Here is a 20,454-nt window from a genome sequence, read left to right as displayed (position 1 = left end):
ATATTCTTACACCAGACTCATAATGACAAATATTAACTACATTTAATATGTTTTCATTCACTAAGATATGATTTTATTGCAGTGCAACAGATGGTTGTTTTTTTTTTTTTTGGAAAGACTCTAGGTCAAGTGCTTGTTTTGCAAGTGCACAGTGTTTTCACGTTTAATCTTTTGTTTTTTAAGGGGTACATTAGGTTCAACAGAAGATTAGTGTTGTTTTTTTGAAAGGCTCTGTAGGTGAAGTGGTTGATGTTCTGGCTTTCGAAGGAGACTGTAGGCCTGATGATTGATTGCTTTGGTTCCTGAAGGGTCTCTGAACCTCAATTGGCTGATTTAGTTTTCTCTGTCATTCAGAACATTGTCCACAATGACGCTCTGATGCTCTAATCCCATCGTTCAGACTCTATGTCCATAAAATAAGCAAACAGCTGGAGAGCGGTGAGAGTGCCACGACCTTGCCGGCTTTACGACGGGTTCTCCGGAGAGACGGAGACAGCTGTTCTTAGCTCTGACCTTCCCAGCACGTGCGTTATTTGTGTTACAACGTTTCATTAGCCTTGCAGGAGAGCCCAGTCCGGACAGCGAGACAGAACCAAAACAAGGGCGGTTACTAAGGTCCGGTTCTCCATGGCACAGGTGCCGTCTCTCTTCTGTTGGTTTAGTTTGGCTCTGTTTGGTCTCTGCATCCAGCAGCAAGCCTACAGTGACTGATTACAGGGAAACTCCTGCAGTGGAACCCGAGACCATTTCAGAAAAATCTGGTAAAGAAGCCGTTAGAGGGAGAAGAAGGTAAACAGAGCTGAATTCGGCCCTGATTTGTCTGCTCTTAGTCACGAGGCCTAAAGCCTGCACTCAGAGCCCTCATCAAACCCGTAATTATGGCTCAGCACTAAGTGTGAGCTTTCAAAGCTTTCTAAACGTTTATGTAGTTCAGTTCTTTTAAGGAGAAGGAGGCTGCTGGCAGGCGTCCAGAGTTCTGAAGTGATTTTTGAGAGTGGAGAACACACACTTACTTGGCTTCATCCGTGTGTGTGTGTGTGTGTGTATGTGTGTGTGTGTGTGAACAGCTCTACTTGTGAGGACTTTATTGCCGTAAATTATCATAAAAACAATGTGTGAGTTTTTCTGGAGCTCTGGTTTTGCACACCTTCACACTAAGGCTGTTTATGAAAAACTTTCAGCTCCAGACTAAACCATGCCAACTTTCAACTTGACCATAATGCATCATTAATGACAAAAAAATGGATATTCATTAATCTTAAGTTGAGAAACTGCAGGTGAATATGGCAATTTTTCAAAACAAGAGAGATGTAAGTGAATCTTTTGCTGTCTCAGAAGTTGATCTAAGACGTTATATACTTAAATAATAATGAGCAGCATATTTTTCAAAATTGTGTTAAATGAGTTAAAATGTGTATTTCACTGTGAAGAGAAACTTCAGAGAGTATTTAGCAAAAGAGCTTACAGAGAATTTGTTATTGTTTAATCAAGACAGAAGTTATTATAAAATATTTTTAGGCTATTTTGTATAAAAATATATAAATAAGATAGATATGAAGATAAAATCCAGCAAGTCACTCTAATAACATTAATATTCATTGTTAATGTATTAATAAAGCATGTAAAATTAATATCCAGAGTGAAGTTCAATAAAACTAATATATCGGAAATCTCAGGCAGATAAATTATAAAGGAAATACTGCAAATAAACAAATACAGCACATTATTTATCATTTCATAACTTTTTGATATTTCACACAACTTGCAATATTGAATAAAATACCTTAAAATACAGGTGCCTGACTTTTATATTTTATTCTGCACCAATCACTGATTATTAAAAAGACAAGTAACTCCAAAATTTTGAACAGTACACTCTTTAAAAAGATGGTTTTCTAAGGGTTCTTTAGTGAAGAAAATGGTTCTATACAGAAGCATGAGCACTCAAATAACATATTTGCAAGGTGAAATGGTTCTGTATAGCTCCAAATAGGGCTCTTCTCCTGTTACAAGATTGTTGCAAAAGCAGACCCCATTTTAAACCCTCATTATCTCTGATTAATGATTGATTTTTAGTATATGAGTATATAGTTTTATACTTTCTTGTGTTTCACTTTTGGGGTCACTTATCTTCCATTCAGGGAAATAAAAGTTAGTGTTTGCTTGTCTTATTTTGAACTCCTGGCTGCATGTTTTAGTTCAGTGATTAAAGCTGTAATAAAGTCTGACCGCAGCAGGGTCACTCAGGTTCAGTCCTCCTGTTTACACTACAGAGACTGAAAGTGGATCCTAACCTGTTTTGAGTTTCGTTAATGACAGGTGTGCATCTGTAATTTTCCTGTGTTCACTACAGATCGATTATTACGCCATCAGCTCTGCTGTTTAACCACCAAAGAGTCTCTATTAATTTCACATCATCGCATTAAAGCTGCCGTCGGCGCCGTGCTGGAGCTGCAGTGAAATTACAGAGAGACGCGCTGATAGTAAATGCAGGAAATGCTTTAATCTTCCATCTTTCATCTTTAAACTTACAGGGTTTCCAGACTGCGCAGCCCCTCGAAGCTGTTCTGCCCCAAACTGAAGATCTGATTATTGTGAAGGTGCCTGAACACAAAAACCACTAAACATTATTAAAACACACAAAGTTCATTATAGAGCAAATACAGTTCATATGACCATATATATATATATATATATATATATATATATATATATATATATATATAAAACATGAAATTACTCTGTTCAGTTCAACAGTTTTAGAGCAGTGTCCTAAAGCTGGAGTTTATTACACATGTACGCAAAAGTTTGGGCACCCCTGGCCAAATTACACATCATGTTAATATTTGCAGTGAACAGCTGCTCAGAGGAGCTCAGAGTTGTTGAGAGTCATCAGATTGAAATATTCAGAGAATATATTACTCTTATCAGCTGACAATTCTGGACCGGCCTAACTCAGCCTTAATGAGTCAATTAAGGCCTAATGATTTTTATTTTTTATCTTTTATTTTTGAAGTTTTATAGTTTTTGTAACTGGAATAGTCCCCAAATTTGTACTATTACTAATACTATTTATGTTTATATTATTTTATGAATTAAATATGAAGTATGGGTGAAATAACACCTTAAGAAAAAAATAGTTTACTGTGGAGGTTGTGTTCACTTTTCACTTCAAAAATCAAAAATTTAATCTGCCCAAACCTTCACACACATGCTGTAACATCATTAATCAGGGTTCTCTCACTCCAATACCCAGCATGCATTACTCAAACACATCAAACATCCATTGGGAATCCTGACTGCTAACACTAACCATAAGGCTAATCAAACCAGTAGTGATATTCGGTTCACTAGCAGTACTGCTAGCAACCGGGTTTTCTTCTGTTAATGAATGAGCTAATGAATAAAAACATTTCAGAACACCCCCAAAAATTCACTCTTAAGTGCTAGTAGTTTATAAAGTCTGTACATTGAATATAGTGCAGCACTGCTATAGGAGGCCATATGGAGAACACCATGCTCCAAATATATTTATCAAATATATTTTTGCAATGTAAGAAAATGGCCAAAAATGTATTTGTTAAGTATACTTTTAAAATGCATTTATTTGTATTTGTTATTAGATGTTTTCAGTCGTGTGCATTGTAATAAAGGTTGCAGTAACTAAACAGTACTGATGTCTGTGATCTGCATTGTACTTCACATTAACCATGTACGTCTGCAGTAAGATATTCACACACAATGTATTTCAAACATCATATATCAAATCATAATTGCATTTTCACAGAGTATCAATACCTACAACACTCGCTTTTGTCATGCTGAAGGTTCATTTGCTAATATTTAAAAAGAAGATTCTGGAATACAAATTCATTTCTAAAGTATCAGACAGTAAAAGTGCATTAGACAGGATTTTAGATATTTTCAAATGGATTTGATAAATACATTTACATACATTTATTGGTGTATGGTACATTTGTATGTGTAATATTTCCACATATGCATGCTATGAATTCTAAAATATATTTGGTTAATATGGCAGTATATACTGAAATACATTTTAGTGTTTCAGGATAGACTGCATTGTGTTTGAAATGTATCTCAAATATATAAACATGTATGTTCATATTTTTTTTCCATTTGGGAGGAGATTAGATGTGTTTACAGTGAATGTAGTGATTGTTTTTCATTTTGCTTGGAGTGTCCCTTGAAAGTTTTGGAATATTTGTATTTTATATTTTTGTGTCTGATTGCATAAACAATTACAGATTATAACACATTTGAGTGATGATTAAGTTGTGGAGTTAGATGGATGCTAACTGGTGGGATATAAGCTTCCATTACTTGTTAGCTACATTAGCCTCACAACTCCAGAGCTAAAACTAAAGTAGTCAAACCTCAGGCACTGAACAAATCTCAGCTGATTGTCTACATTTGGGGAAAATTTAGGGAACAATGTATAAAATCAAAGCAGATGTGTAGGTACGTGTGTACATACAGGACGACGAGGTTGGAGAGATTTCTGAAGGCGTAGTCAGGGATGTGAGTGATGCGGTTGAGGGCGAGCGTCATGGCCTGCAGGGCTGAGAGCTCACTGAGTGCGCTCACTGGGACCTCCATCAGTGCGTTATCATCCAGCCACAGGTGGCGCAACGACCGCATACCAGAGAACATCTGGGCTGGAACCTCGACGATCAGGTTGGCGTCCAGACGGCTAAACACAGACAAACAAAACAAACTTTAACAATGTAGCATGTTAGCATGTGTTAGTATGGGCTGTTCTTTTATTTCTGTGTATTTGGCACTTTTGCAGAAATCATCACACAAATATTCATCATCTAAAGCACTTTTTAAAAAAACCTGTTGAATAAAAAGAAGCCCACTGCTCGCCCACCTTCTGGACCAGACTGACCACCATGGAGCTTCCTGCTGTACAATACTATGCAAACCTCATCTGCCCCCGCAAAGACCTTCCTTATGAAGCTCCCGCTGCTGCACGCCATTGCTTCATTGTTTTTCCTCATTTCTGTACTTTACTCTTTTATACTTATCATTAAAATCTTATTCTCTGCTCCTGTGTTATTGTTTTCTATTTGGTGTGGACCAGAGGAGGATGAGTCTTGGCTCCTTATAAGGTTTTTTCCTCTTGCTTTTAGGGAATATTTCTTGGTGATACTCATGGGGGCTCGGAGCTGGATTTTTCTGTAAAGCTGCTTTGTGATGCCTGTTGTAAAAAGCCCTATACAAATAAACTTTGACTTGACTTCATCTATCACAAACATTCATGTCCATGTTGTAGGTAGCATTAAAGCTAACCATTCAAATGTAGCCTCTTAAAGCTGCAAGGTAATGTTAGCTAGCTGTGCAGGTAGCCAGTATGCAATATGAGTCACTGATATAGGTGGTGATCATTTATATGGTAAACCAGTGGTGGACGAAGTACACAAATCATGTACTTGAGTTAAAGTAGAGATACCCAAGGTAAAACATTACTCCAGTAAAAGTAGAAGTCCTTACTCTAGACCTCGACTTGAGTAAAAGTACAAAAGTATTTGGCTTCAAATGTACTTAAGTATCGAAAGTAAAAGTACTAAAAGATTAATTATGGCTCTAATGTCCTGTTATCATTTTTGCAACAAGACTCGCTTCATAAACTCATTTTAGGTGAAAATACTCCAGTGTCTCTCTTGGTAAACCAGTCTTTTAATAGAATGTCATTAATTAGTGACGCTGATGTCTATTAAAATTATCATAAGCACAAAACACTAAAGGCAAACAGTTCCAATCAGGCAGAACTGAGTGGCCCTGAAATCACTTTTACAAACAGGCAAAGTTTCAGTTTAAGATTACTTTGGAAATGAGTTACAAGTTGAATAAAAACTTGCTTTAAACTCAGGTTCACAAAGAGGTTTTCCTTTACTATATTGATCTGTAGGTCTCTGTTCATAAACAGAAACTAACCAAAACTAATTTACTATAAAATGAAAGTGTTTGTATGAATTCAGAAAAAAAAGAAACATGCCAGTCACATCTGCATATGTGTACATATTTCTATATTGTGATCTATTTACAGGTTAGGTTAGTTCCATCATTGGTGTTCTTGCTTTGCACTTGCTTTGCTGTTTTGACATGTTACATTTTTATACACAAAAAACCAAAAGGAACGACAGATTTCTCAGAAAGTAGTGGAGTAAAAAGTAAGATATTTGACTTTGAAATGCAGTGGAGTGAAAGTAAAAAGTCGCCCAAAATGGAAAAACTTAAGTAAAGTACAGATACAGAAAAAACTTCTTAAGTACAGTAACGAATTACATTTACTTAGTTACTGTCCACCACTGTGGTAAACCAAGATGCCACAAGTATACATGTTCAAGTCAACAGGGTAAAAAGTGATATAGTTTCCATCTGCTTTGGTCATGCCTTGTCTCCTCTGCCACTCCCCCTGTCTTCCAGGGCAACAGCCACAGATCCGAAACAAATCTGAAAAATTAAGAGCCTGTAAAACTGAAAGACTGTAAGACTGAAAGACTAAGAGACTGTAAGACTAAATGACAGAAGACAGAGAATGAAAGAGTGAAATACAGTGAGACTGAGAGACTGAAAGACTGAGAGAGTAAGACTGAGAGACTGAAGGACTAAGAAACGTTAAAACTGAGAGACTGTAAGGAAGACTGTAAGATTCATTCTGAAAGATGGAGAGACTAAAAGACATACCAAAAGACTAAGAGACTATAAGACTGAGAGACTGAAAAACTATAAGATTGTAAGACTGAAAGAATGAAAGACTATGAGACTGCAAGACTGAGAGACAGAAAGGCTGAGAGAGTCAAAGACTGAGAGACTGAAAAACTAAGATTGTAAGACTGAGAGACTGAAAGACTACAAGACTGTGAGACTATGAGACTGTAAGACTGAGAGATTGTAAGACAGACTGAGGACAGAGAGGCTGTAAGACTGAGAGACTGTAAGACAGGCTTTTGTGGATCAGTAAGGAGGCTGTTTCTTTTCTTGTGGTTGGTGTGTATTACATCTGCTTTTGTGGATGGCGTAATTAACTCAATTAAACTCTCTCTCTCTCTCTCTCTCTCTCTCTCTCTCTCTCTCTCTCTCTCTCTCTCTCTCTTCCTTTGTGTTCTCTGGTTTGGCTTTGATCCAAATAGAGAGTGATAGTGTGTGTGTGTGTGTATGTGTGTGTGTGTGTATGTGTGTGTGTGTGTGTGTGTGTGTGTGTGTTTGTGTGTGTGTGTGTGTGTGTTCAGATGCTTGAGCTCAGACCTGTTTAATGGAGCTGGTAGAGAGAGAGAATAACAATGTGAAGTAACCCAAGTATTACTTTATGATCACTAATTGTTTAAACAATGGTATATTTATTCCAGTTCATTATTTTTATTCTTTTGTTTTATAGTTTAATTCCTTTGTAGCTCTCTCTTTGAACCACCCTGTAAATACAGATAGACTGAACAATGGAACACAAACAACAATCTTCTTTTCTACCTCTCTTCTGATCTCTTTCTCTTATCTTTTTTTCTTCTCTTCTCTTCTCTTCTCTTCTCTTCTCTTCTCTTCTCTTAGTCTCTCTTCCTGTTGTTTTTTCTTTTCTTTTCTTTCCTGCATGTTCAGGTCTTGATGTTTCCTCAGCTCAGATGAATGTTCTCTTTCTGTCAGTTTAGCTTTGATCTAATGGATGATGTTTCCTCTGGATTGTGGAGAGCGGTGATGTATGACGGTGAAGAACTGACCGCCAGCGTTTCCTCCACATTCCTCTCACTGCTGACCCTGCTCACTAACCCCCCACCCCCCACATCACCCCCCACCCCACCTCCCACCCACTCATACTCATTCGTTCAGCCCCCACCCTCCCCTACTGCTCGTGGTAGTGTATGCATAGTGTTATTAGGGCTTTCAGAGAAAGCAGGACAATCAACTTAACATGTGGAGGAGCCCAACCACAGCTGAGCTTTATTATATTCATTATTATACATTAATTACACTACATTAATTACACAACATTAATTATTCAACATTCACTATAAGCTATAATTAGCTACATCAGCACCACAGCTCCAGAGCCAAAACTAAAGAAGCACATTTCAGACACTGAACATGTCTGAGCTCATCAGCTACATTCAGAGTAATCAGAGAATTATTTTGTTTTTATTGTTTCAAATGTGAAAATATTCTGACTCTGCGGCACATTTTATATTAAAAGTGGTGCATGTAATTAGTGATAGAAGGAATGCGAGCCTTGCAGTGTGCAGTACATGTGTTTAACTGTACAGGTGTTTAACTGTACAGGTGTTTTAAATGTACAGGTGTTTAAAGTGTACAGGTGTTTAAACCGTACAGGTGTTTTAATTGTATTAGTGTTTTAATTGTATTGGTGTTTCAACTGTACAGGTACTGAAATGCACAGCTGTTTTGACTGTACAGGTGTTTGAAGTGTACATGTGTTTTTATTGTACAGGTGTTTTTCATGTAAAGGCATTTTTACACTGCTGTGCTCTGTACTCAGTGTGAGGGGATTTTATCTGTTGTACATTCTGAGGTCAGTGTCTAAAATTGAAAAGCCACAGACTTGAGTACACAGATCTGACGCTCTCCAAAAGTGCTTCCTTTGCTCTTTTTTGTCTGCAACAACAGGCGCCAGAGCCCCCCCACCTACCCCACCCTCTTACCTCCCCTCACTCCCCCACCTGTGATTAACCCATCCTCCTCGGAGCTTCAGCCTAAATTACATGTTTGTGGAGTATCAGATGCTGCTGTTTGTGATCCACCTCACTGAATCAGCTCTGAGCACTGTGTGTGTGTGCGTGTGTGTGTGTGTGTGTGCGTGCGTGCGTGCGTCTGTGTGATGGCAGTGTTCCAGCTCTGTTCTGCTCTGCTGGAAGGTCTGGAAGCTTCTCTGGACTGCAGGCATGCCGTCCATAAGGAAAAACCCCAGTTGGTGGTAAAAGAATTAAAAGTGAACGCCATGACTCTAATGAAAACATCCTCAGAAAGGTGGAAGGAAATGAGTGAACGGATATTTATATGGAATTATTCATTGGGATAAGCAGCTCTGAGGGTGGGCCCTGGACGCTTAAGCTGAAGGATCTAAAATGAGACTTACCCGACTGTTAAAAATGTTCAATAAGTGTTCAATAACACTTTCCAATCCAGGTCTATGTGTTCTGTTTAATCTTCTCTTCATCATTAGCAATATTTTAGGGCTGATGTTTTTATCTGTTGTAAAGAATGTGATCTAACAAAGCTGGGAATTTGTAGATTTTTATTTTGAACAAAAACACGAACAGGAATATCAGTCACACATCAGTGGTATAATGAAGGAGCCTTGTGGCTCACAGTGATAGGAAACACCATCTCTGATTCTGCACACTAATACCTCTTTTTGCCAGTGTGGACTATAATGCCTTTGACAGCAGAGCTAAACAAGCCCTCACCAGATTCACCAGCAGTGAGACGCGCAGTTCCACAGTTAAAGCAATTCAGTTACAGATAAAAGTATGAAATTATTCTAATATGCAAGACCTGCACAATTTAATGGTTTCAAATCATAGTTAGAAGCTTTAAAATGTTAAATTTTTAAGCAAAAACCTCATAAAAATTTCATACAATCATTCAAGCTGAGCTATTATTGATTTAATAGTGATGAATGTTTCAAGCTTTCTCTATCAGGTTCTAAAACACACTTTAAAAAACACTAACTTTAAATCCACTGATTTCATCTTCATAGATTCACTCATCAGCTTACTTTTTTAGAGGATGTACTGCTTATATCAGTGTGAACTCCTGAAATTAATCTTTAGTTCATTTTTTAAATTGCTTTTGTTATATTTAAGATTCATCATTCCTAAATTTCTAGCAAATATTTGAATTATGAATTTCTTCATGTAATATTTGAAACACCAACTGAAGAAATACATTTGGAAGAATGGTGCTCCATCTCTTCATTGCGGTTCCACAGACAATTACATAGCACATATTGGTGAATGCTCTTTTATTTTGAACAGGTATTTCAATAGAAAGCAAAAAATGGCTGGCCCTATGCTAACCTCAACACGAAACCCAATGCAGGAGCACATGACATCAGGTCAACACACTGTAAACCCACCTGCTTCAGTCACAACTCCAAACAACACAACTACACTTATCATCAACAACAGCAACAGCTACAGTACCTTTTTAACCCAGCAGTGTGGTGCTTCCTGAGAGCTGCTTTGCATGGTCAAACCCCCTTAGATACTCACAGCAGTGTAGTTCAGGGCAGATGTTACAATACTTTGTGCTGGACTTTCATTTTAATTTTTAACCACTTTTATGTATATGAGGTTGGACTGAAGATGTGTGGTGTGTTAATGTGGAGTCAGGAAGGAAATGATTCCTATCAGGAGGAGGTGAGCAGGAATGGAGGCAGGAGTGAAAGAGAAAGAGAAGGGAGGAGAGGAAGAGAGGGAAATTAGCTTGCTTCACACATCATTGAGTGTGGCTGTGCTCATTGGGGTTTGGTTACTACCGGCGAGTTTCAGCAGACTCATGGCTTTTCAAATGGATCAGAACAACCCATCTGCTTCAGACATGCTGATTCTATAACAGCTTGGTCATCAGCTGTTGGTCATCATCAACACTATGGAAGCTTCAACACTGCGTCAGCTTCACTCTAGATCAGCTTCAAACACACTGCCAGCTTCAACTTTACACCAGCTTCAACACTACATTAGCTTCAAACATAATGTCAGCTTCAATACAAAACCTGCTTCAACACTACACCAGCTTTAACTGTACATCAGGTCCAAACACTATCAGCTTCAACTCTATGTCAGCTTCAACACTATATCAGCTTCAACACTATCTCACCTTCAACACCATATCTGCTTCAATACTACATCACCTTCAACTCTATGACAGGTTCAAACACTATATCTGCTGCAACACTACCTCAGCTTCAACTCTAAGACAGGTTTAAACACCATTACTGCTTCAATACTACATCAGCTTCAACTCTACAACAGCTTTAAACACTATATCTGCTGCATCACCACCTCAGCTTCAACTCTATGACAGGTTCAAACACCATATCTGCTTCAATACTACATCACCTTCAACTCTATGACAGGTTCAAACACTATATCTGCTTCAACACTGCATCTCCTTCAACTCTATTACAGGTTTTATCACTATATCTGCTGCAACACTACCCCAGCTTCAACTCTACAACAGCTTCAACTCTATGACACCATATCTGCTTCAATACTACATCAGCTTCAACTCTACAACAGCTTTAAACACTATGTCTGGTATAACTTCAGCTTCAACTCTGACAGGTTCAAACAGTATATCTGTTGCAACACCAACTCAGCTTCAACTCTACAACAGCTTCAACTCTATGACAGGTTCAAACACAATATCTGCTTCAATATTACATCAACTTCAACTCTATGACAGGTTCAAACACTATCTGCTTCAACACTACATCAGCTTCAACTTCATGACAGGTTCAAACATGATGATGATGATGATGATGATTATTATTATTATTGTTGTTGTTGTTGTTGATTTACATAGTAATTGCAGTTTGATGGTCCAGCAGCTTTCTATGTTGAATGTAGCATCAATGAAGTGATTCATAAGACAGTAAAGAGGTTAATGTTGGTCCTGATAAGTTTAATTTCTGCATATTTAAATCTGAATTACAGAAACTTTTTTGAGGTTGAGGTCAGCTTTGCTACTCACAGTGACAAAAGATTGGGCAGGTCCCATGGGTCAGCACTGTCCAGCCTCTCCAACTGGTTATTCTGCAGCATTCTTAAAAAAATTAGAGAAAGATCAAAATACTAAAGCTGTCAACTTAAGTATTCACTCAATCCACAAACCAAATCTGACTCTTTCTGAACAGCATTGTAGTCATTTCCAACAGAATCTTCAAATAATAACTTTTCTCTAAATGTGTCATTTCTAAAATGGTGTAATCAGACCTTCTGACCACCTCCTGGTGACACTCATGGGGGCTCAGACCCAGATTTTCTGTAAAGGCTTTCTGTTTTGTGGTGACAGGTTTTCTAAAAAACACTACATAAATAACTCTGATGTGACTTGAACACTGGTCAGAATGTTAGCGTTTTTCTTGTTCATTTTGATACAGGAAGCAGCAAATATCGGATTTCTACAGTTAAAATCCCTTAAATAAATATCAATATTATAATTATCTATGTTGATATCAATAGTAGCTTCACACAGAGCAGTCTTTACACATTGTGCTTCAGGTAGCTGCATTGAAGATTTTAAAAATGTTCAGCTGTTAGAATGTTAGATTTGAAATGGTACAAAACTAAACAATGTTTTCGTCCAACACAGTGTAGAATCGAATCTATCCAAAAGTAGTAGATCAGCTGAACAGCATCTTAAGTTTGCTTCTGTCTTTTGGCACTGGAGCTATGAGGCTAATGTAGCTAACATGTTAAAGAAGATTATCCACCATCAATTAGCATGCCGCTAACTGCAGGCCTAAATCAAAATTGGTCTCAAACTATATGTAGGTGTTCAGTATCTCTAATAGACAGCCTAATAATCTTTACTTATGTAGTTACTAAAGCACATTAGCATGAAGCTAAACACAGTAGCAGCTCTATATTGAAGCCTTAATTTGACTGTTTTGTTCATTTTTACAGGAAGCAAAGCAAACATATTTCGGTAGATCCTGGAAAAATATTTGAATTAGATCCTTAGCTGAACTATTGCTTTAATCTAATGCCTTAAACAGTATGTAAAGTGTCCTCTTGTAGCAGAACACCGTGTTCAGCTGCAGCTTCCAAAACAGTGTGAAAAGAACCGAGCTTCTGAAATCAGGTAGAATTTGAGCCACTGCATTCTGGACTATTCAGCGGAGGAAACCAGAACTCACAAAAAAGAGAGAAACTCTAAAGAATGAGAGAGGAAGAGAGAGAGAGAAAAGGGCGAAGGAGCTCCTTGGGTGGGCCGCTGATGTCATGCTTGTAGAACTCTCAGAATAAAAGAGGGAAAGTGCGGGAGGAACCAGGAGAACAATAGAGCTCAAAGCAAATGATTCCAACGTGAGAGAGCAGCTTTAATTCAGCAGCAGACAGCTTTATCACAGCCAATCGACTGAAACCCCTGACATCTGAGCGCGCAGCAGAGAGCGGCCTGTGTTCGGTCGAATAAACGAGCCTTTGTGGCTGAGACGTCTTTATCGAGCAGATCGTGGTGCCACAACAGGCATTGTGAAGCCAGACTTCAAACAGTCGCCTCTGACATGAAGAACAGGCCTGTGTTCTCCAGGACTCATTAGAATACAACCCAGTTTTTATTCTCCTCTTCCTTCCAATCTCCCTCTCCCTCTTTCTGTCTCTCTCTCTTCATTCTTTTGACTAGAAGATTCTCTTTGCATGAGATGTTGACCAGTATGGTCTGTTTGTGGTTCTGTGCTGGTTTGGGTGTGTGAATGTGTAAATCATTTTGGCTCCTGAAGTGATGTTAGAAAGCCCACCACCTCGTTCAGGCCAGCGTTCAAGTATTTAGGTAAACAGAGCCGCTACCAGCATGCTAGGGGGAAGGAGGTGCTGTGAGAAAGAACGTTTATGTACTTACAGGACTTTGAGGTTTTTCAGGCCATGGAGGGCAGAGCCACTGATGGTCCTCAGCTGGTTCCCAGAGAGTCTCCTACAGAAGAACATTTTTAGGTCATTTACAAACACATACACAGAGCAGTATGTAAAGGTTACGGGCAGGTAGCACTGATGCTAGCAAAGCTGAACAGAAGTGTTGTAGAACTAAATACAATATAAAACATGGGATAAAAAAAATGCCATAAAAATGCTTCTAAATGTATTCATTTCAAAATGTTGAGTAATCCTTTATTTAGGGCATGAATTTGAATGTCAGTGTTGCCAATTATGTAGATAATTGATTCTCTTTGTCATAGTTCATCTTCCACACATAGGGGCACTGTTAGCATTAGAGAAAGGAAACCCATACCAGCAGAAGCTGCAAATGATTTCAAAATGGAAAGTGAAAGAAGCTTAATATCATCTAAGTCTAAAGGCTCAATGCTGTGTAATATGTATTTTAATATAATCAGTTAATTATATAAGAAGATGTAGACTGAAGATAACAGAGGCAGTGGGATCAGCAGGGAGCACAAAGCCATCTTTGAGCTGACTTTCTTTTTTAGCACACAAACACTAAAATCCTAAATCATAGCTGGCTTTATGTACAATATTCAAATTATTATTGTTCTTTCCCTTTAAATTTTTTAATTATTCCTAATGCTTTCCACAGATTACGTTTACTTTCAAAGGAGATTCTGTAAAAAGTCCTTTAGAGGAAATTTAAAGGCTTTTGAAGGTGAAAGTGTGAGTGATGGGGGTCCTGACCTCAGTAACTGAGTGTGTAGAGCTCTGAGAATGTGTATGTGTGTGACTGAGCTACATCTGAACATGGAGAAGTGAAGAATGTGCTGATGAACACAGAGCTTACACACACACACACACACACACACACACACACACACACACACACACACACACACACACACAAACACATACTAATCTGTTTTACTGCAGAAGTTTAATGAATCCCCCTCTTCAGTCAGATGATGAGGTGTGAGGCCTTTCACTGCTTTTACCACCAACACTGTGTTGAATTGACTTTGATGATGAAACTGAGACTGAAAACAGCTGCCAAACAGCAAATCAGGCTACACATCCCATTTCACAGAAAACTCAATTTTCTTCACCTTCTAAAATATTAAATTTCTTAAAGTCATTCACTGTCTAGCACAAATTAAACTGCAAAAACAGCATCTTTTGAATTCACTGTTTTTGTGATGGCACAAAAACCAAAACATCTACATATCCACATAATCAGCCTAGTTTAGCCCCACCCATTTAGCCTACAGCAGTTTAGCCACACCCATTCAGCCTACAGCAGTCTAGCCCTGCCCACTCAGCCTACAGCAGTTTATCCCCAACCATTCAGCCTGCAGGAGTTTAGAGCCCCACTCAGCCTACAGCAGTTTAGCCCTGCCCATATAGCCTACAGCAACTTAGCCCCACCCACTCAGCCTACAGCAGTATAGACTCCCCATTCAGCCTACAGCAGTTTAGACGCCCCCATTCAGCCTACAGCAGTTTAGCCCATTCACACTGAAGTTATAAGAGGTGTTTCAGACCTCTTTTTGAATGAGGCACAGTACAGGACAGTCCATCAGAACAGAGCTTATTTACATATATCAGTCTTAAAGGTGCACTAACATGAACAGTTTAACAGTTTAACTGTAAGGGATAAAGTAAGGCTGGAAAACAATTATGTAGAAATTAACTGTGGCTGGTTTTGGTACATAAAACCTCACAAATGTTTGAATTGGACCTCAGAGGGATAATAAGATGAAAATGAGGCTTTTTAAAGTCCAACTGAAACTTATTACAGTGTTAACAACATGTTTATGAGCTGGACTTTAGAGGGCTTTTCATGGTGGAAAGTAAAGGCTGCACGACTGTAAAATGTTGTAAATTGTGTTTCATTATTTGGTTCAGAGGTGGCTATAAGAACCAGAGCATTTCTGCTGAATTTCAGTCACATTTTGCTATCAGTTTAGATAAGTATTTCCAGAGAGTGAAGTGTGTTGATCTTGGTGTTTAGCAGCTTTCTGGACTGTCCTCAGTGCTTCATCACTAAAAGGCCCCTGACTGGTACAGTGGATGTGTTATTGGAGTGGTCAAATGCAGCCACTAGCAGCGAGTGTCCAGTAGGAGACCAAAGGTTTTGCTGACATTAGGCAAAAGAAGCCAGCACATGTAGGACGGCTGGTTAGCATTAGCCCCCCATGCTACCCATCTGTCTTCTCTTAGACGCCTCATTGGGGGCCAAAATACTGTAACACTTTAATCATGGCCTCTTTTTTGGTTTTAATATGGGTTTGTTTGCGGAGAGATAATTGCAGTCGTAACTGAGGAGACTATTGTGAGCGGAAAGAAAGAAAAATAGAACCTGATAGGCATTCTGCGTGTTGCGATATCCTCGGTTTCCCTCGATGCTTGGCTGCAGCGCAGCATGATCTGAGCGGGGAATGAATTTTTTCCATGCAGGCTCAGATCCATGTGTACGGCACTTGTCATTTGATCATAACACTGATCTTTATTTATGTACCTCATTGCACTGTTTGTTGACTAATTCTGCAGTCCAGCTATGAAGACATTTGTTTTGCATCGTGTTCTTTCTCTCCCTTCAAAACCAAAGTGTCAGCTGCAATGGGAAATGGACTTAAACGGACCTTGAACTGTCTTTTCTGTTTTCTGGCTGCGCTTCTACAAGCTTTGTTCAAGCAGCGTTAATCACTCAAAGAGCAGTAGCTGCTTCTCCTCCAGATATATTTGTGAATATTGTCCAATAGACATTTATCATCAACTAACTAATACAATTGGACATAACAATAATATGTATAGCTAAAAATTTCAACATTCTACACCAATCATTTTAGGTTAGATTAATTAGTTTAAGCAGTGCTTTAATCCTCCTGGGTCCATTGAACATCAAATTCTAATGTTCTCAATGTCTCTTTATCTGTTTCTCTCTCTTTGTGATAATCCAGCACAGAAACAGTTAAAACGTTTCGTGAATCTGTGAAGCTGCCCCTTCTATTCCATCCTATCACAAGATCATACGTGACATCTGGAGTTATGAGGCTATGAAGAGGGGTTGAGTTACACATCATCTGCCTCTCACTGTATGGAACTGATGAGTTCATGTATCCCTCTACATTTTGTGTGAAACTCACCAATGGACACTCAGCATATCACTAAGGATTGACCCATCACAGTGGAAACCCTTCATTCTTCATTCAGTCCACATTGAAGACACACATGAAATGGTATGCAGAGAGTTTACAGCTGCTGAATTTGCTGCTGTAGTTTTGGAAAGTAGTGATGAAGATAATGGAGCATTTTGATACGAAATATATGAGGATCATGTTATATGAAGAGCCTTTAAAGAAGAATTTAAGAGGAATATGTACAAATTTAGAGATTAACTTCAGACCCTAGAGGGCTAAGTATTTATCTTAGGTTAAACACTTAAAAGAGAAATTTAGAGCTGTAAAGCTAAAGGATAATTTTGCAACTGTCAGAAACTGAAGAGCTGAAACTTTCCAGTACAAGAGCTGAAATTTTACAGTTACAGAATCAGAGCATCCACTGGAGAATAAAGTGTTTCTCGTACTGTCCACAGATATGTCTACTGTTACACTTTGTTCCTCTCAATTGTTAGCTGGCAGGCCATTTGCTCCTATGTTGCAGCATAATGTCTCAAATAGGAAGGCAACTGGAAAACAGTCATTTATGTGTGTTACTGGTCAGGTAGCCGCTGTAAGTCAGACCTATTGTATAAAAATCAGAAAGCTTGTCAGACAGTCATTACTGATCAGGGATGCTGTCTTTCTGACTAGTCCAACTCAGCAGCCTGATCTTAGACAGCTTAACACACCCAGTTATGCTGTCTAAGTTCAGGCTGCTGAGCTGGACTAGTCAGAGAGATTCCTGATGTGAAGTGCATAGCCCCAGTTATATAGAGGAATGGCCATCATTTTATTATATTACTGGATCACCATATCAAAGCAGTTTGAACAAATCTTCAGCTTTTCAACCAGCACAGAGCGAAAGGCTATTACCTCAAAACTGACAAATGTCTGGAGATCTGGACATGGTGCTTTCGAACCTGCAAAGTATCCATCTTCATTATCTGATGAGATCATGATTCTTTGGAAGTAAATTTTTTTTCAACCTTGTTTGGAGAAAGAAGCTCTCCTGAGGTCAGATGGTTCACCATGATCAACATCATCACATCATCAACTTCCATAATCACCACCACACACTCGCCATCATTACATTTACCACAATCCCCACATCACCACAAACTCACCACTATCATCTTCATCATCATCATCATCATGACCACCACTACTGCATCAGCACCATCATCACAATCACCACATCGCCATCACATCACCACAATACTTACCATCATTATAACCATCATTACAATCACCACATCACCAAAATCATCACCAGCATCATAACCATCATCACCACAATCATTACCACCATCATCACTATCATTATAATCAGCACCGCATCATCATAACCACTATCATCTTCATCATCACTATCATCGCTACTGTCATCATCTTCATCCGTCACTATTGGGTTCTATTTCTAGATAAGATCCCAAATTATGTGAAATCAATACAGATCACATTAGCGTCTGTAAGTAGGAGATATTTTATGATTTGAATCTGAAGAAATAATGTTGTGTTTACAGTATTGTTTTGAAGACAAAAAAATATTTTTTGCATGTTTATTGTTTTTGATATTTTTTGGCAGTGTAGACAGGAGACTCAACTCTCAACACTAATGCACACTGTATTGCCAAAAGTATTTGCTCATTTGCCTTCACACGCATATGAACTTGAGTAACATCCCATTCTTAATCTATGGGGTTTAATATGGTGTCCCTTTGCAGCTATAACAGCTTCAACTCTTCTGGGAAGGCTTTCCACAAGGATAGGAGTGTATTTATGGGACTTTTTTATTATTCTTCCAAAACGCCTTTGTGAAGTTAGACAACGATGTTTGACAAGAAGGCCTGGCTCACAGTCTCCGCTCTAATTCATCCCAAAGGTGATCTATCAGGTTGAGGTCAGGACTTGTTCCACACTCGCTCATCCATATCTGTATGGACCTGTCTTTGTGCACTGATGTGCAGTCATGTTGGAACAGGTATGGGCCATCCCTGAACTTTTCCCACAAAGTTGGGAGCATGAAATTGTCCAAAGTCTCTTGGTCTGCTGAAGCATTAAGAGTTCCTTTCACTGGAACTAAGGGGCTGAGCCCAACTCCTGAAAAACAGCCACACACTATAATCCCCCCTCCACCAAATTTTACACTTGTCTCTGCAGAAAATTGGCGACCTCTGTGCACTATGCGCCTCAGCATCCACTGACCCCACTCTGTCATTTTACGTGGCCTGCCACTTTGTGGCTGAGTTGCTGTCATTCCCAATTGCTTCCATCCATCCATCCATCCATTTTCTAAGCCGCTTCTCCGTCAGGGTCGCGGGGGGGAGCTGGAGCCTATCCCAGCAGTCTTCGGGCGGAAGGCAGGATACACCCTGGACAGGTCGCCAGTCCATCGCAGCCCAATTGCTTCCTCTGTATTATAATACCACTGACAGTTGACTGTGGAATATTTGTAGCAGGGGAAATTTCACATGACAGTGAGACTTGGAGGGGTGTGATTGGGAGGAATGGCCTCTCTGATCTGAACCCGAGAGGTGTTCAGTTTTTGGACTTCTGTGCAAACGACAGTTTGTTCATCACAAACACCATGTTTGAATACAAGGATGTCCATAAGTGCACATGGCACCAGGACACCCTAGGCCGCAGTTCAATGATTGACTTTGTAGTCGTGTCATCGGACTTGCGTCCAAGTGTTTTGGACACTCGGGTAAAGAGAGCTTGCTGGGAACATCTGGCAGAAGAACCTGTCAGATTGATCTTCAACTCACACCTCCGTCAGAACTCTGACCAGATATCGGGGGAGGTGGGGGACATTGACTCAGAATGGGCCATGTTCCGCTCCTCCATTGTTGAATGGCCGCAAGGTAGTTGGTGCCTGTCGGGGTGGTAATCCTCGAACCCGGTGGTGGACACCCCAGGTGAGAGATGCCGTCAAGCTGAAGAAGGAGTCCTACCGGGCATGGTTGGCCTGTGGGACACCAGAGGCAGGCTGGCAGGTATCGACAGGCCAAGCGATCTGCGGCTTCAGTCGTCGCCAAGGCAAAAACCCGTGTGTGGGAGGAGTTTGGTGAGGCCTTGGAAAGTGACATTAAGTCGGCTCCGAAAAGATTCTGGCAAACCGTCAGGCGACTCAGAAGGGGAAAGCAGTTTGCCACTAGCACTGTATATAGTGGAGATGGTATATAGTGGAGATGGCAGAGTCTGGGGACATGGGAATAGGCTTGTCCATTACTGAGGCCTAAGTCACTAACGTAGTTAAGAAGCTCCTTGGTGGCAAGGCTCCAGGGGTGGATGAGATCCGTCTGGAGTTCCTCAAGGCTCTGGATGTTGTGGGGCTGTCTTGGCTGACACGCCTTTTCAACATTGCGTGGACATCGGGACCGGAGGGTGTGTTCCAACTACAGGGGAATCACACTCCTCAGCCTCCCTGGTAAGGTCTATGCAGGGGTACTGGAGAAGAGAGTCTGGCTTATAGTCGAATCTCGGATCCAAGAGGAGCAGTGCGGGTTCCGCCCTGGTCATGGAACACTGGACCAACTCTTCACCCTCTCCAGAATCTGGAGGGTTCATGGGAGTTTGCCTGATCTGGAGAACTGTGTTCCCCAGGGTATTCTGTGGGAGGTGCTTCGGGAGTATGGGGTACATGGCTC

The 20,454-nt window shown here is 39.7% G+C and overlaps 1 protein-coding gene across 2 annotated transcripts in view; it reads right to left on the bottom strand.

The window, feature by feature from the left end:
* The window catches only part of LOC108412136 (leucine-rich repeat-containing G-protein coupled receptor 6), an 82,354-nt gene that overhangs the window by 22,299 nt on the left and 39,601 nt on the right, over positions 1-20,454 (bottom strand). For both annotated transcript variants that reach the window (XM_017684048.2, XM_017684049.2), the window contains exons 3-6: positions 13,603-13,674; positions 11,731-11,802; positions 4,499-4,714; positions 2,533-2,604 (exon numbers count right to left, since the gene is read on the bottom strand). In XM_017684048.2, coding sequence (XP_017539537.1) covers positions 2,533-2,604; positions 4,499-4,714; positions 11,731-11,802; positions 13,603-13,674 — 432 coding nt within the window. The remainder of the gene's footprint in view (positions 1-2,532; positions 2,605-4,498; positions 4,715-11,730; positions 11,803-13,602; positions 13,675-20,454) is intronic.

The sequence above is a fragment of the Pygocentrus nattereri genome, chromosome 9, assembly GCF_015220715.1.
Source record: "Pygocentrus nattereri isolate fPygNat1 chromosome 9, fPygNat1.pri, whole genome shotgun sequence".
In the NCBI taxonomy this organism is placed as follows: domain Eukaryota; kingdom Metazoa; phylum Chordata; class Actinopteri; order Characiformes; family Serrasalmidae; genus Pygocentrus; species Pygocentrus nattereri.
This window is presented reverse-complemented; position numbering and strand designations above follow the sequence as displayed.